This window comes from Protopterus annectens, chromosome 6.part0 (assembly GCF_019279795.1).
Source record: "Protopterus annectens isolate FY-2018-M chromosome 6.part0, PAN1.0, whole genome shotgun sequence".
In the NCBI taxonomy this organism is placed as follows: Eukaryota; Metazoa; Chordata; order Ceratodontiformes; family Protopteridae; genus Protopterus; species Protopterus annectens.
Genome location: NC_056737.1, coordinates 1,541,516,801 through 1,541,533,296, shown reverse-complemented (window position 1 = coordinate 1,541,533,296; position 16,496 = coordinate 1,541,516,801). Strand labels below are relative to the sequence as shown.

General features: G+C 42.1%; 1 protein-coding gene across 1 annotated transcript in view; it reads right to left on the bottom strand.

The window, feature by feature from the left end:
* LOC122803998 (cilia- and flagella-associated protein 221-like) overlaps positions 1 to 16,496 on the bottom strand; it is a 1,154,724-nt gene that overhangs the window by 1,003,499 nt on the left and 134,729 nt on the right. The window contains exons 3-4 of the mRNA XM_044073679.1: positions 15,406 to 15,493; positions 13,263 to 13,352 (exon numbers count right to left, since the gene is read on the bottom strand). Coding sequence (XP_043929614.1) covers positions 13,263 to 13,352; positions 15,406 to 15,493 — 178 coding nt within the window. The remainder of the gene's footprint in view (positions 1 to 13,262; positions 13,353 to 15,405; positions 15,494 to 16,496) is intronic.

Sequence of the window (16,496 nt, the reverse complement as noted above, 5' to 3'; positions counted from 1 at the left end):
ACTGGGATGATTCATCCCTGAGGGGTGTGAGAGAAAATCTGGAGTTGGGGAACCACACCTGGCAATGAAAGAATGGAGCAATGGGAGTGAATTATCTCTTCAACTGAATTGTTTTCTGTAGAAATTTTGGGATCAAAGAAAGTAGGGGATAAGTGTAAACGAGACTGGATGGGCAACATGGACTAGAGCATCTCTTGGTGCCCCCCGAGGGGTGATCATGGCAAAATACCTGCTGCGCTTGATGTTGTGGCGGGATACAAGAAGTCACAACAAGGGTGACCCCAATAATGGAAACTTTTCTCCACCTCTGACTGATTGAGAGACCACCAGAATGGACCTACTGAGTTTGTCCACTAGTATGTTAGATTTCCCCAGAATGTGCAGTGCTACTAGAAAGTGGTTAGAGGAGATCACCCATTGCCACACTCTCATAGCCTCTCAGCAGAGAGGGTAAGACCTGGTTCACCCTTGTTTGTTGATGTGCCAGACTACAGACAACATGTTGTCGTTCTGAATCACGATAGTCCCTACAGGAAGAGCATCTTGAAATGCTTGCACCACTAAAAGGACTGCTCTCATCTCCAGGATGACTCTTGGAGGGACTGCGTTCCTAGGACTGTCCTTCCCAAGTAATGTCCCCCTACCCCAACTGAGAGGCATCTGTGGTCACTGTGGTCAACAGGGGAGGAAAAGCAAAGGGCCAGCCTAGGCAAATGTTGTCTGACTGGATCCACCAGTGAAAATGATGTTTGCATATTCATGTAAGCTTGACTGGAAATGATAGGGGTTATCGAAGAATAGACCATTGAACAGCTAGGGTCCATTGAAGGACACACATAAAGTAATGTGCTAAAAGAAGTAAAACTATTGCTGCTGCCATGGACCCTAAAGCTTGGAGAATTAGTCTGGGTGGAGGAACCGGTTGAGATAAAGTTTGATGAACCTGAGATCTGAGTATGTCTGTGTGATGAGTAGGCAAACAGGCAATCTGTGTTGCTGTGTTCAGATGTGCACCAAAAAACTCCAGGCTCTGTATTGGTGTCAGGTTTGATTTGACATAATTGACTGTAATATCTAGTGTCTGACAAATCTGCAGCAAATAATCCCTGGAGTGCTGTAGGAGATGCATGGTAGGGCAGTGAGGAGCCAGTTGTTTGGATTTGGAAACACTCTGAATCTTTTTAGTCTCAAATGAGCTGCCACCACTGCCATACATTTGGTGAGCACCCTAGGGGCTGTGGTGAGTCCAAAGGGCAGAGCTCTGAATTGGTAGTGACTAGCTCCTAGCCAGAAAAGTAAGTGTCACTGTGAGTGCCTGTCTATTTTGATGTGACAGCATGCATCCTGAAGATCTATGAAGCACATCCAAATGTCCTTGCATAGAAATGGCAGAATGGACTGAACTGTGACCATTCCGAACTTTGACTTTTTCATGAATTGATTTAGTTTGCTTAGATCCAAAACTGGTCTCAGGTCTCCTGTCTGTTTTTGGCACTAAAAAGAAACATGAGTAAGTTCCGAATCCTGTTTGGTCTGGTGGGACGTCCTGGATGACTGTCTAGCAGCTTTTGAATTTCTTGTGCTGCAGCCTTCCTCTGACTGGGTGGAATGTCGGGAAGCTTCTTTCTTTTAGAGATTGAGGGCTGGGAAAATTGCATGAAGTAACTTCTGGATATTATTTTTAACACTCAGGAATCTTTTATTATAGCAGCCCAGGTGTCTGGGTGCAAGTACAAGCATTCCTTGACTGCCTGCAGAGGTGGGCATTCGGGCAGCACTTCAGGAGCACTGAAAGGGTATATTCAGGAAGAAATCTCAGATACCCTAATTTTGCAGGCCTCCTCTGCCTCTGAAGGCGTTGTCTCCACATGAATCTTGGAAAGGTCCCTGAGATTTGAGGAACCACATTTTCTTACCACCTTTCTGATTTCTTGAAACAGTTCATTAAGGGGTAGAAAACTTGATCCCTATGGCAGACAGGGTCTTTTCTTCTGCTTACTCTGGGTAAGCATTTCTTTCACAGAAGGACCAAAACAAGGATGTTCCATCAAAGAGAACATTGATGGAAGATGACTTGAAAGAGTCCGCAAAGTCACATAGCCACATCCAGGCATGTCTCCTTATGGAAATACCTGAACTGGCCGCCCGTTAGGCACCATCTGCTGCATGAGAGATCAACCTCAGGGACACACTGGAAACTGACAAAAGAGTGGCAAGCTGAGAAGATGACCTTTTCAGATCCTCTGCAGACATGGACTCAGAGTGAGAGAGAGAGAGAGAGAGAGAGAGAGAGAGAGAGAGAGAGAGTTTGACAGTTCTTTAGTCAAATGTCTCTGTAGATTTGTAAAGTGTGTCAGATAGTTCAGGGACCTCAGATTGAAGGCCATAGAAGCAAAAACATGCTTTCCAAATCTATCCAGTGCCCTAGACTCTCTGTTGGGTGGCTGGACAGAGGAGCTCTGCTCTATCAGCTCCTTTTTAGTGACTGCCACCACCACCCTTGCATCTACAGGGAATCCTTTGCTCCAGTGAGGTCTGTCCTTTGGTGGGGCTAAGAACTTGTACAGGTGATGCAGGATTGGTTCAACAGAATCCAGCTCCTTCCATGCCCAGCAAGAAACCAGACTGATAAGCTTATCAACTGAAGGGGTCACCCAAGATGTAGATGGGCCAGAGCCAAAGGCCTCCAGAAATACTGATTCCTCTGGAGAATGATTGTTGGAAGACAAACCACTTTTTTGTTTAAGGATCTCTAATGTGTTTCCAAAGGAGTCATCATGAGGTGGTGATCTGGTGAACACCTTTCCTTCCTCAAAATTAGTATCTTCAGTGAGAGATTCCAGCAAGGAATATATGTGCCTCCTCTTACATCCTTTTCCTATGGACCTCCTCAGGGGGATGTTTGGGGGAGGTGTTAGAAGAGAGGGGAAGTTCTTCAGTGGGAACTAAGTTTAAGCTAGATGGAACTCGCTGTCCCTGTGGAACAGGTCTGATGGGCTCAGCGATTGGAACTGAAGAGGGAACAGGAATATCTCTAAGGTGGGATGAAAGACCAGGTCTCTAGAATGAGAAAAAGCTCTTTCCACAACCTCAAAGGCAGAAGGATCTGGAGAAGCCATGGCCACCTACACTGGAGCCAAATGTTCCAATATGGGCAGGTCATGACTCTGACCAGATCCATGCCTGGAGGAGGGAACCTGATATGAGCTTTCCAGAGCTGTGGCTCCAAGGGGCAGGAATGGATCTGACATCATCAGAGTAGACTCCAACCCCACTGATCTGATGCTTTGGCTCCAGGATCCATCCAGATCTGAAGGCAAAGGAACAGAACTGGTTAAGGATACTGTTGGAGTCAAAGAAATAATTCTTTATGGATCTCACTCAGGGACGCTCAGATCTATTGGATCCTAGGGCTCCAATACCGAAGGCTGGATTGGAAAAGGAGATAAAACTGTGCAAGTAGTGGCAGGAAGACTCACATATCCAATAGGGGATGGAGCCAAAATAACCCCATCTGGATATAAGCTCTGAGGAATTTATCCATCACCCTATCCATATCTGCTTTGGAAATACTCCCGGAGCATCTGATGGATGAAGTGTTTGACTTGAGGTCTGAAGTGCTTTTTGGGGTGTCAGCATAAAAGGAGTGTGGAGCCGAGGGGAGATCAGACCCAAGAGAAACTCGGGTGAACAAGCTCTCAGAGTGTATAATGTACTAGGCTTAGTATCTGAAGATTTAGGATCCATAGTCTGAGTGGTAGGACTGGTTGAGATGATAATCAGACCCAGTGGCTTAGGTTCCAAAGGTTTAGGGTCCAGAATGTGCATTTTCAGGTCCAATAAAGTCAGATCCGATAACTGCAAAATGTTAGGAGGCAGCCCCAAAGAAGTCTTGGGAGACTTCGGAGGCAAATGCTTCCGGTGTACTGACAGAGATTTTCAGATCTTATTAGGGGGTTGAGCCCCTGAAATGGACAAAGATGAGGGAGGAAGTACACCCTTTAGAATACGTTTACTCTGCCTGTCAGCTAAGGCTCTCTAGTTGAAAGCTGCACAGGCTGAGCAGTTTGTATTTAAATGAGCTGCTCCTAAACAATAGACGCACTACTTGTGGGCATTTGAGTTAGGAATTTTATGCTCATAAGAAGTGCATTTTTTGAAGTCTGTTGGCTTGTTGGCCATGACAGTATGAAAGTAAAGAGAAGAAGGGCAGAGAAAAGTATGAACAGAATTTTTTTTAGATTACCATCAAAGAAATTACCCTGTTTAAAAGGGTAGGAGTGACAGAAAAAAAAAATGGAAAAAATGACAAAATACCAGCAATGGTAATTTTAAGAAATTACTATATACACAGTAGAAAGTCTGACACAGAAAAAATAAAGACTAAGAGGGAGGATTATAATATATGAAAAAGGAAAAATTTAGATAAGTGAAGTTAAACTTTTCTATGTACAAAAAATATAAAAACTGAAAATGACGCTGCGAGAGAAGGACCCTACATCTGAGCATGATGTCAGCAAACAAGATCTGCAGTGTTCAAGATGGACTAGGACATTTCAGGTAGAGGGAGGAGCTCAAGAGTTGGATCCAAAGTCTGAAGTATGTGGCCGACTCAGATCCAAGGATCAGATCCATAACCCATTCAATGAGTGAATAATGAAAAGGACAACATCATATTATGATATTTATCATATTTCTGTGAATATCCTAGTAAAAGAGCATCACACAACACTGGTTAAGTTATCATTTTAAAACTGACTAACACAAGCAAACTAATTACAAACTGTATTGTTCTACATGATATCTTCACTGAGATACAGTGATTTGTTTTATCAAATAAGCAAAAATATGAAGAACATCCGCATTCTTTACCAAATATTAAATTATGATTTAAATTTACACTGTTAACATTTAGTTAATGAGCTTTCACTATGGTATTAAAAATGGATTGATGTTGGCAATTAAGAAAAAGAGGAGGAGAGTGAGGGCAGTGCCAAGGATCAAATAATGGAAGTTGAAAAAGGATAACTGTAAGGTGGAGTTCAGGGAAAAGTTGACAGGCACTGACCCTATGAGGCAATGAAGAGTTACCAGATAGCTGGGCAGCCACAGCAGTGGTGGTAAGGGAGACAGCTAGAAAGGTGCTTGGTGTGACATCTGGGCAAGGAAGGAGGACAAGGAGACATGGTGGTGGAATGAGGAAGCACAGGAGAGTATACAGAAGAAGAGGTTGACTAAGAAGATGTGGGATTGTCAGAGAGATGAAGAAAGTAGACAGGAGTACAAGGAGTTGAGGCGTATGGTGAAGAGAGAGGTAGTGAAGACTAAGAATAAGGAGTATGTTGAGTTTTATGAAAGGCTGGACACTAATGAGGGGGAAAATGACCTGTGCCGATTGGCTAGATAGAAGGACTAAGCTGGGAAAGATGTGCAGCAGTTTAGGATGATAAAGGATAATGAGGGAAATGTACTCCCAAGTGAGGAGAGTATGTTGAGCAGATGGAAAGAGTACTTTGAGAGGCTGATGAATGAAGAGAATGAGAGAGAGAGAGAGAGAGAGAGAGAGAGAGAGAGAGTAGATGATATGGGGATAGTGAATCAGGAAGTGCAAATGATTACCAAGGAGGAAGTAAGGACAGCTATGAGAGGATGAAGAATGGAAAGGCTATTGGTCTAAATGAAATACCTGTGGAAGCATGCAGGTGTTTAGGAGAGATGGGCAGTGTTTTTTTTTTAACCATATTGTTTAATGAAATCTTGGAAAGTGAGAGGATACCTGAGGAGTGGAGAAAAGTGTATTAGTACCGATTTTTAAGAATAAGGGTAATGTGCAGAGCTATGGTAACTACAGAGGGATAAAACTGATCAGCCACAGCATGAAGTTATGGGAAAAGTAGTGGAAGCTAGGTTAAGAAGGGTAGTGATGATTAGTCAGCAGCAGTACGGTTTTATGCCAGGAAACAGAACTACAGATGCCATGTTTGCTCTTATGGTGTTGATGGAGAAGTATAGAGAAGGTCAGAAGGAACTGCATTGTGTCTTTGTGGACTAAGAGAAAGCATATGACAGGGTACTTAGACAGAAGTTGTGGTATTGTATGAGGAGGATGGGAGTGACAGAGAAGCATTTAAGAGTGGCACAGGATATGTACAAGGGCAGTGTGATAGTGGTGAGATCTGCAGTAGGAGTGACAGATGCATTCAAGGTGGAGGTAGGATTACATCAAAGATCAGCTCTGAGCCTTTTGTTATTTGCAATGGTGATGGACAGGTTGACAGACGAGATCAGACAGAAGTCCCTGTGGACTATGATGTCTGCAGATGACACTGTGATTTGTAGTGAAAGTAGGGAACAGGTTGAGGAGACCCCGGAGAGGTGGATATATGCTCTAGGGAGGACAGGAATAAAGGTCAGCAGGACTAAGACAGAATATCTCTGTGTTTAAATGATTGGAATCAATAGTTCAGAGTAATGGTGAGTGTGGAAGAGAGGTGAAGAAGATAGTGAAGGCATGGTGAAGTGGGTGGAGAAGAGTGTCAGGAGTGATTTGCGACAGATGAGTACTAGTAAGAGTGAAACAGAAGGTCTACAAGATGGTAGTGAGACCAGATATGTTATATGGGTTGGAGATGGAGGCACTGATTAAAAGACAGGAATCAGAGCTGGAGGTGGCAGAGTTAAAGATGTTAAGATTTGCAATAGGTGTTATGAGGATGTACAGGATTAGAAATTAGTATATTAGTGGGTCAGCTCGGGTTGGACAGTTTGGAGACAAGGCCAGAGAGATGAGATTGCATTGGTTTGGACATGTGCTGAGGAGGTATGCTAGGTGTATTGGGAAAAGGATGCTAAGGATGGAGCTGCCAGGTAAGAGGAAAAGAGGAAGGTCCAAGATAAGTTTTATGGATGTGGTGTGAGAGAACATGCAGGTGGTTGGGGTGACACAGCAAGATGCAGAGGACAGGAAGAAATGGAAACAGATGATCCACTGTGGTGACCCCCTAATGGGAGCAGCTGAAAGAAGAAGAAGACTAAAAATGGATTTTCTGAAAATGAGCTCAGGCTGCACTATTGTTCCTACTGTGAAAGTAAGCAGTCAGCATTTCTGAGCTGTTCCAGAGTGAATGGGTTAATATTATCATATCATATATACTTTATATATATATACTCAACTTCTCTGTCTTCTGTAGTAATGGCACCTACATATCTCCTGACCCCTCCACCAGGCTCTTCGGAGTAGAGATAGACAACAACCTATGCTTTGACACTCACATTAACAGCACAATAAAATTGGTCAACAGAAAACTTGGCTCCTTGTTTAAAATTAAACCATTTCTTACACCACTAGCCAGAACTTCCATAGCACATACCCATTTGATTTCTATCCTACTTTACGCCTCCCCCATCTATACATATCTGTCCAAAACTAACCTCTCCAAACTGACTGTTGCCTACAACATTATTGCCAGATTTGCCTCTGGCTCCACCTTTAGAACTCACCACTGCCTAAACTTAAAACAACTGGGATGGCTAGAGCTGCAAAATCTCATCTTATTTCACCAGCTCTCTTTAGCCCATAAAATCCTCTACAAAGCTACCAACACCCCTATACTCACTACCCTCATTAGCCCTTATTGTAATCTCAAAAGTCTGCGTTCTTCTAACAAACTTTTAATATCTACCTGTAAATCCAACAACTTCGCAGACGACTCCTTGTTCTCTAACACGATTGGAAAAGCCTGGAACTCCCTTCCTTCCAACCTCACTGCTATCACCTAAATTCCCAGCTTCAAATCGAAACTCAAAACTCACCTCCTAACTCACTGGATCTGCCCCTGCTCTAACCCTGACTAGCTAGCATTCTGCTCCTAGAACTATCATGTATCTTGCTAAGCACTACATCCACTACCACCCCTGTGAATATCCACTTCCCTTAAAGGCACAGCACTCCCTTGTACTGTTCTAGCATGTCGAGTGGTAGATTACTGGCGTCCTCTCCAGTTCAGCTGGTTAATCTGGGTATCTTGAGACAATGCTACAATTGTCTCATGTACACAGACAACCCTCTCCTCCTCCCAACAAACACAAATACATGTGAGAGATGCAACTATATAGCCAAACTGGAGGCTGAACTCTCTCAACTCAGGGCTGGCATGACCAGACAGGAGGAGATGGTAACCACACACACAACAAACCCAGTCCCACATAGACCTACCACAACTGTAAACCAAACACATAAAAATACAAAGACATACTCGGAGGCTCTAATAAAAAACTTACCAAAACAACAGAGGCTCCCAAAGCAGACATCCAAAAATCCACCACCTCAAAACAAAACACATGCAACACATACTTCAATAAATCAGTGTGTCAACCAATCACAGCCCTTAAGGCCAAACACCATGCCTGATACACTAGTAATAGGTGACTCTATAGTCAGACACACTGATGTCCCGCTTACCAGGCTGAACAAGGAGAGGGTGACTGTGAGCTGCCTATCGGGAGCTGGGATCCGCCACATAACACACGCACTCAGGTCACTCCAAAGCAAGTACAAATATGACTCCGTCATTGTCCATGCTGGCGTGAATGACCTGCGACGCACCTCCCTGGACTACATGAAAAGAGACATAGAGGAGCTCTCTGATTATGTAGCCCAGGCTGGTATGACCCTGACCCTGAGCAGCATCTTGCCCTCACCAAGAATGATGCCACAATACAAAGACAAGATGATCAGCTTTAACAATTGGCTTAAGTACTGGTGTCATTCTAAGGGGATCCAATGTCTGTCTGCCTGGGATGACATGTTGGACAAGCCACGCTGCTTCGCAAGGGATGGCTTACACCTGTCACCACTGGGCTTCCGGATATTGGCTAAGGCTCTTGCCACCCCATAGTGCCTTTTTAGGCAAGGCTCAAAAGACAAACCCACCTCCTTAGAAAACAAAAATGGAAAAAAACTAAGGGTAATGCTGCTCAATGCCAGAAGTCTAAATCTCAAGATGCAGGCACTCGATGCACTCCTCAGCATGGAGAACATCGACATCTGTGCAGTAACTGAAACCTGGTTCAAGGCTCCTGAGAGCACCCCAGTGCTACCAGGCTATACCTCGTATCATGCTTTTCGGCCCCAAAACCCGGGCTGAACCACAAAGGGAGGGGGAGTGTCCATATTTATCAAGGACACCCACACTGGTAGCATGTTACAGGCCACCCTCCCAATCTCAGGAACCCCACTCAGCCTTCCTGAAGACATTGGAGAATATGAATGTATCACAAAATACCATCATACTGGGAGACTTCAACTACCCAAACATAGATTGGGTACATTATTTTAGCCCTAACACCCTAGCCCAAAGGTTCCTGGAATTCATAAATTCAAATGCACTGGAACAACTAGTCATCTCTTCCACTAGGGGAGATAATACACTAGACCTGATCATCACAAACATGGGGACAAAATGCTCCACACCGGAGGTATACCCCTCACTAGTGAGATCTGACCACAATCTAATCACCCTGGATATACATATCCCACCTCCACCCCCAGCACAAAAGACCACAGTGAAAAACTTCTCAAAAGCAGACTTCACTCTTCTTAAGACTGAGATGGTATCCTTTAAGCCCACTGGGCCGGTGGATACCACATCCCACAATGCCGAATCCTTCACAAATGCTTTCTATGGACATATCCAAGAATGCATGGATCATGCAATCCAAAATAAATCCAAGTCCCTCGCCACCAAAGGCAATCGTCCTGTCTGGTGGACCTCAGCCATTAACAAATTGTATAACAAAAGAAGGAAGCTACTGCACGTCAGAGCAAAATCCCATAAAGGGAAGACATCTCTGATCAACATTAGCAGAAAAGTACGTTCTCCCATAAAAACACCCAAGGCCAACTTTGAGAGAAAAATCGCTAAGGACACTAAAGATAGCCACAAAGCCTTTTTCAGCTATGTTAGAAACCTGGGTGGAAACCCTCAGATATGCTCAGAGTTAGTTCACAACAACAAAAAATACACTGAACCCACAGATATTGCCAACATTCTGGCTGACAGGTTCAGTGCAAATTTCTCCCCTCCCTCACCCCCAAAAGAAGAAATACTCATCCCAGCTAAATGTAATCTCCCTGTCATCTCAGATGTCCAAGTGAGAACCGCCCTCAACAAAGCTAAAAACACAGCATCAATGGGACGTGACGGTATCCCGGGTTGTGTGCTACGTGAACTCCAAGAGGAGCTAAACCCGTACATAAAAATGCTATTTAACCTTAGCCTTACTACAGGATATGTACCTGAACACTGGCGTACAGCAACAGTGGTCCCACTCCACAAAGGGGGTACCTCTACAGACCCTGGGAACTACCGCCCCATAAGCTTAACCAGCCTGGTCTGCAAAGCTATGGAAAGAATCATTATGGAACTCATAAACAGAGACATAGGGGACCTACAGACACTTGACCCCACCCAGTTCGGCTTTGTAAAGGGCAGATCCTGCCTTTTGAACCTGGTTGACTTTTTCAAAACAGTCACTAGAGCCATTGATGAGGGCAAAGCAGTCCATACAGCCTACCTGGACTTGGCTAAGGCCTTCGACACAATACCCCACTCAGGCATCATAGATAAGCTCAACAGCTTAAATGTAAACCCTTATGTCACTAGATGGATTGCAAACTGGCTAAAGGACAGAACCCATAAAGTTAAAATCGCTGGAGCAATGTCAGACTCAAAGCCAGTCACAAGTGGTGTCCCACAGGGATCTGTCCTGGGACCCCTCTTGTTCGGCATTTATTTCTCAGATGTTAAAGCAAACATGGGAGGGTTGTGGCTGACAAAGTTCGCAGATGACTGCAAACTAGGCACCACAGTCGATACACCAGCGGACACATACATCCTACAAAAAGGCCTCACAGAAATGGACAACTGGTGCCGGAGTCACGGCCTTAAACTAAATGCCAAAAAATTTATAGTCATCCCCTTTGGGAAAAACAAAGTACCCACAAATTATCACATAGACAGCAACCCACTGAGTATGGAAAAGTAATCAGAGACCTAGGGACCCAAGTCGACAGCGACCTCTCATTTGACACCCACGTTGCCAAAGTGGTTAGAAAAACATTCTACCTTGCACACCTCATCATGAAGGGATTCACATCCAGATTCAAGGATGTCATTGTACCCCTATACTCCTCCCTCATCAGACCCATGATTGAGTACAATGCCCCATTTGGTATGTACCTCACCCGGCATTTGCAACAGCTGGAGAGACCACAAAAGTACCTCACCAAGAGGATCAAGGGTCTCCAACATATGTCTTATTCTGCCAGACTAAAGAAACTTCAGCTCTATTCAGTAGCATACCACCTGCTCAGAGGTGATCTCTGCCTGACGTACAAGGCCATGTCCAATCAGGATCTGATGGACATGCTCCATCTCAAAAAATCCAAATCCATCAGGACCACGAGAGCTAAAGACTTAAACCTCGGCACAAGTATGAATAGGACATGCTGGAGGGATAGATTCATAACCCAGAGGCTTCCCATGCTTTGGAACAAGATCCCAGTTCATATTAGGCAGAGCCCCTCACTGACTCTCTTCAAGAGAAATCTTGATGAGTGGATGGGAGATCGTAAGTTTACCCCAGGGGTCACATCTGTTTCACTGCTAGACAGGGGCATAGTAAACTAATTCTATTTATATAAGGGGACCTTCATTGTGTCACTACTAGACAGAGGCACAGTATTCTAAATTTATTCTGTACATTTTTGTACCATTTCATGGGGTGGCAAAAGCCACATCACTATGGCTAGGCTTACAAATGCTCCAGGGCAGATAGCCTAGTACTAAACTATGAAACTATGAAACTAAATCTTTTCAAAAACTTACTATTCAATTTCGAATTTGAATTTTACCCTTTGATGTTCTTATTCTGCTTATTGTAGACACTGTAAAAATACTACTATGATATTATTTTTTTGTTTTTTTCTCTGAACTATATTTGTAACTTTTTTGATGTTTAATGCTTTTAATGATTAATGTTTTTAATGCTCAATGTTTAATGTATTTCACTTGGAGCTTTTCTCCCCGGGTCTCTGCTGAAAATGGACATATATCCAGTTGGAACAGCCCGGTCAACAAATGTAAAATAAAATAATAAATATCTCTTAATTTAACAATGTTTAAGAAATGGATAAATTCAATGGTTTTGATCTTTTATTTCTGGCATTTGAGCTGGCAAGCCACTTGGGACTGCAAGTAACTATACAACTATGAAGATCAAGTCTGCCTCCGTGTCATAGAGAGATGAAGCCTAATTCGAATAGTGGCTCATGCACTTGACAGTACAGGCAGGGAGGATGGGAAAGTCCATCCTGGGAAAAGGAACGATGGTTCCTGCTCACCGTTCTCTGCAGTTCCAGTAACAAGGCCCTGCTGGAGAGCAAAAGCTTATCATACAGTGGGGAACCAGGGTAGGGAGGACATTAGCATTCTTGCCCAAGCTAGTGATGGTAGCCCCTGTTGGCACATGTGGAGGATCCAACATGAGTTGACTGAGGGGATATAGTTGGCCCTCGTGGTGATGCAAGTACCCATATCATCACTAGAGGATGGGGATATGGTACATAAATGAAAAAATGCTCTCATTGTAAGGAAACCAGAGAGGACACGAAAACACCTTCGTGGCTACCTGGATGAGGGTCCCCTTTATAAGCTTGATGTTCACTAGGCATGAAGACAAAAAATTATACAATAAAATGTAAAGCTCACATGCCACATCTAACTGGAAGAATGATAACCTGGATAAGCTTATGATCATAGATATTAGATAAACATAAACTTTAGAAATGTATAAGTGAATAAATGATGAAGTCATCTAACGAGATATCACAGGTTCTGTGATAGTGCACATCTAACTTAGCACTAGAATAAGCATTTATCTCAAAACTATATTAATAAAGTAAATACAAATACATTTAGGAGTTTGACATCATTCAGCAGGACTGTAACAAAGAACTCATCACAATGAATCATTAGCAGTTAACTAAATATCAAGTACAGAGGCATCTAGAAAGGACTTAAAATAAATCAAGACCTTAGTCAATTTTAATTAAACTTTCCTCAGGAACTGTGGCCTAATAACAAATATCAAGCATACCAAAAGAAGTATAATGTACATTCTCTGAGGGCAGTCCATGCCCAAAACTTGAAAGATCAATGATAAGAGATCAGACTGGCAAAGTCAAAAGTTATTTAGCTTACCTTTCCTGCATTGCGTAGCACTCGCTTGAATAAAATCTGTGATTCTCCTCGAGGGAATTCTTTTTCAGGTATAGGATCACCTCTTGTAATCTAGAGTAACAGAAATAAGAGAGAATAGCTTGAATACTCAAGTTAATTTCAATGTAAGAAGCTCAAAGGATGTGGTCACTGTGCTAGTAGAAACTTCTTTGTCTATACCAGTATCCAGTTATACAATACATACATACATACAAATATTTCAAGCGCGGGCATTAATGCCCTTCTAGCCTGCCAATATACAAAAACACTTTATTTATTTTGTTTTACATTTGTTTACTGGGAGAGTCTGACTAGGCATATAACCCTTTTTCAGCAGAGGCCCAGGGAGAAAAGCTCCATGGTTAGTAGACAATTTTGTTAGTAAAGAATTTTATAATACAATGAAGAAGTATAGTAACAGAAATTCATAACAAAAAAAAAGAATAGCTGTGGAGGACAAGACCAATTATCTTAGTTTACATTTCATCTGGAAGACAGTTCTTATAATAGTAGCAGATAGTGACACTGTATACACCAAATGTACAATTAAGTTCATTAGTCTTATGTACAAATTACATAGCAAATTGAAGACTTAAAATCTGCTTGATATTTACAATGAGAAAGAAGGAAGTAACATAAGATAGTCATATGACTTAATTTTCCAAGCTTATTACATATGTAAGTAAATTTTAACATCAGCTAGTATCATGGTTTGGCTACCCATGCTCATCACATGTGCAAATCCTGGAATTGGTGAAGTGGACTTTCATGTGATGCTTGAATTTTTAAGCTAGTTATTGTTCTGATGTCAAGTGGCAAGGCATTCCACTGTTTAGCAATGTAGTAGGAGTGTAGAGAGTCACCTGAGCTATTTTTCCTTCTGGTTACATCAATTAGAGGTTTATTAATGGATCTAAATGGACGGGAAGTTATATGGGCGATGAGGAGGCCTTGTACAGCTCTTTTTTTTTTGGGTTTATAGAACATTTGGTGGGTGGTAGAGAGTTGTATGAGGATGAGTTGGTGGGATAGTTCTAACCAAGATAGTTGTCTTAGGGCTTTGCAATGGTGGGTTCTAGGAGGACAATTAGTGGCAAATTTAGCTATCTTATTATAGCAGACATCTAGCTTGGTTAGGTCTGATTTGGAAAGGTTGGTGAGGATGGGTGAAGCGTACAGTAAAGATGACAGACAATGGGTTCTGGCTGTAGTTATTCTGGAGTTTGCGGTTAGATAATTTTTGGATCTGTATAGGGTACCTATTTTTTATGTACTTTTTTATAGTTTGAGCAATGTATAAGTCAAACCTCAGATTTTGATCAATAATAACACAGAGAAGTTTGGTGGATGGTAATGGCTCATTCAGAGTCTTATTGCTAGACATGATATTGAAGTAAGTGGAATGGGTTTCACGTTTAGTGGGGTGGAAGAGCATAAATTTGGTTTTATTTGGGTTAAGGATTAATTGGGCATCTGCCAGTCATGATTCAATAGTATTGAAGGATACGTGGGTTATGTTCTGGAGTTCAGGCAGAGTTGAGGCTGAGCATATCACCGCTGAGTCGTCTGCGTACTGTATAAGGGTGGTTAGAGATGTAGCATTGTGGAGGTTGTTGGTAAACAGGTTAAAAAGGAGGGGGCCTAGGATAGACACTTGTTCCCATAATAAGTACCCAGGCTGTTCTTAAAAATATCTAAACCAGTACTTGCTTTAATGTAATTTGGTAGTCTGTTCTAAGCCTGCTTCCCATTCGTACAGAATCTTCTACACAGGTTGTCTGATGATTCTCTACTACTTTCTGATAACCCCAAACATTCCCAGAGTTAGTTGTTTCTAAATGCCCTATAACACTGAATAGATACATAAATGTAAATACCAATGTGTATAGTAAGTACAGCAATAATCAGCTTGTAGTCAAACTACTAACGATAAATGCAATCTTTTTCATAAATTAATATCAATACCAGCTAAATTAGCACATTGCATAGAAATAAAATAAAACACTGAATGCAGCAGCACTTGCTTGCAGGAAGACTGTTTTCTAGGGTGCAGTACTACAAGCTAGGTTTGCATATATTCATCTAGTACACTTTCTCAACCATGGACACTTAAGTATATTCTTACCTTGTATTCTTCTTCAAAAATGTTTCTTTCCTCAAGAATTTGCCTTTTCTTTTTTGTAGAAAGTGGGGGTTTGCCAAGATGCACTTGCCTAGATAAGGTAAAATCCATGGCTAAATTAAACTTGTGAAAGACATGCTATTCATTTAAAATAAATTTGTAAGATGCATGCCATTCATTACACTCTGAACTTGACCTATTCAAAATAACATTACTTCTTGTAAAAAATACAACTGATATTTAATAGGCATGTGGTTGTTACAGCAAGAAACAGTACATTCTGTGCCTCCTAAGATAACAATTGGAATTCTTAAAAGAAATGTACATTTGTAGATGCATGCCACATCTCCCATAATACCTTTCACTACAGAAAACTTTCACTGCTGATTTTTAACTTTACTGGGTCTTCATGTACTTGAAAATGAAAAAAAAAAAGAGTCTTGAGCTCACTGAAGCTGAACTCTCTGGAGTACATTTCATGAATCACCAACTAACAAAGTAGCACTCCAGCAAAAGTGGGCATCTCCACGTCTGCAGCATAATGCAATTTTCTGTACAAAGAATATCTCTGCTCAAGGACTTAACTGAGATTGGAAACTGCTCACAAAAGGCAGCAAGCTCTCCTGTGACCTGCATACCCCCTTCCCACTTTTATATATAACAACTCCTGCAATGCAAAAACTGGGGAAAAGGAAATATTAACATTTGCAATGCCTCAGTCTTTATATACCAGTACAGGAGGAATACAGTGTTTGCATGTGTGTGTGGATACGTGCATGCGTGTGTACGTAAGCTTGTGTGTGTATGTGTGGTGCAGTATGACTGACCTCCTACAAAGACAGTGTTTAACAATTTTACAATGTCTTGGTAAAGCTCATCTTAGGACTGGTTCAATAAAGTAATATCAGATGACTTTGATGGAGTGTCAGTTTGATAAATTGCTCTGGTGAGCTCTGCTTCAGTAAGTTCAAGCAGATCCAAAAACATTGGAATTTTCAAATACAGAAACAGAAGATCATCATGGAAGAAACAATTCAAAACATCCATACAAACAAAAACATAGTTAGATACCTAATACAAATGTAGTAAGGGTG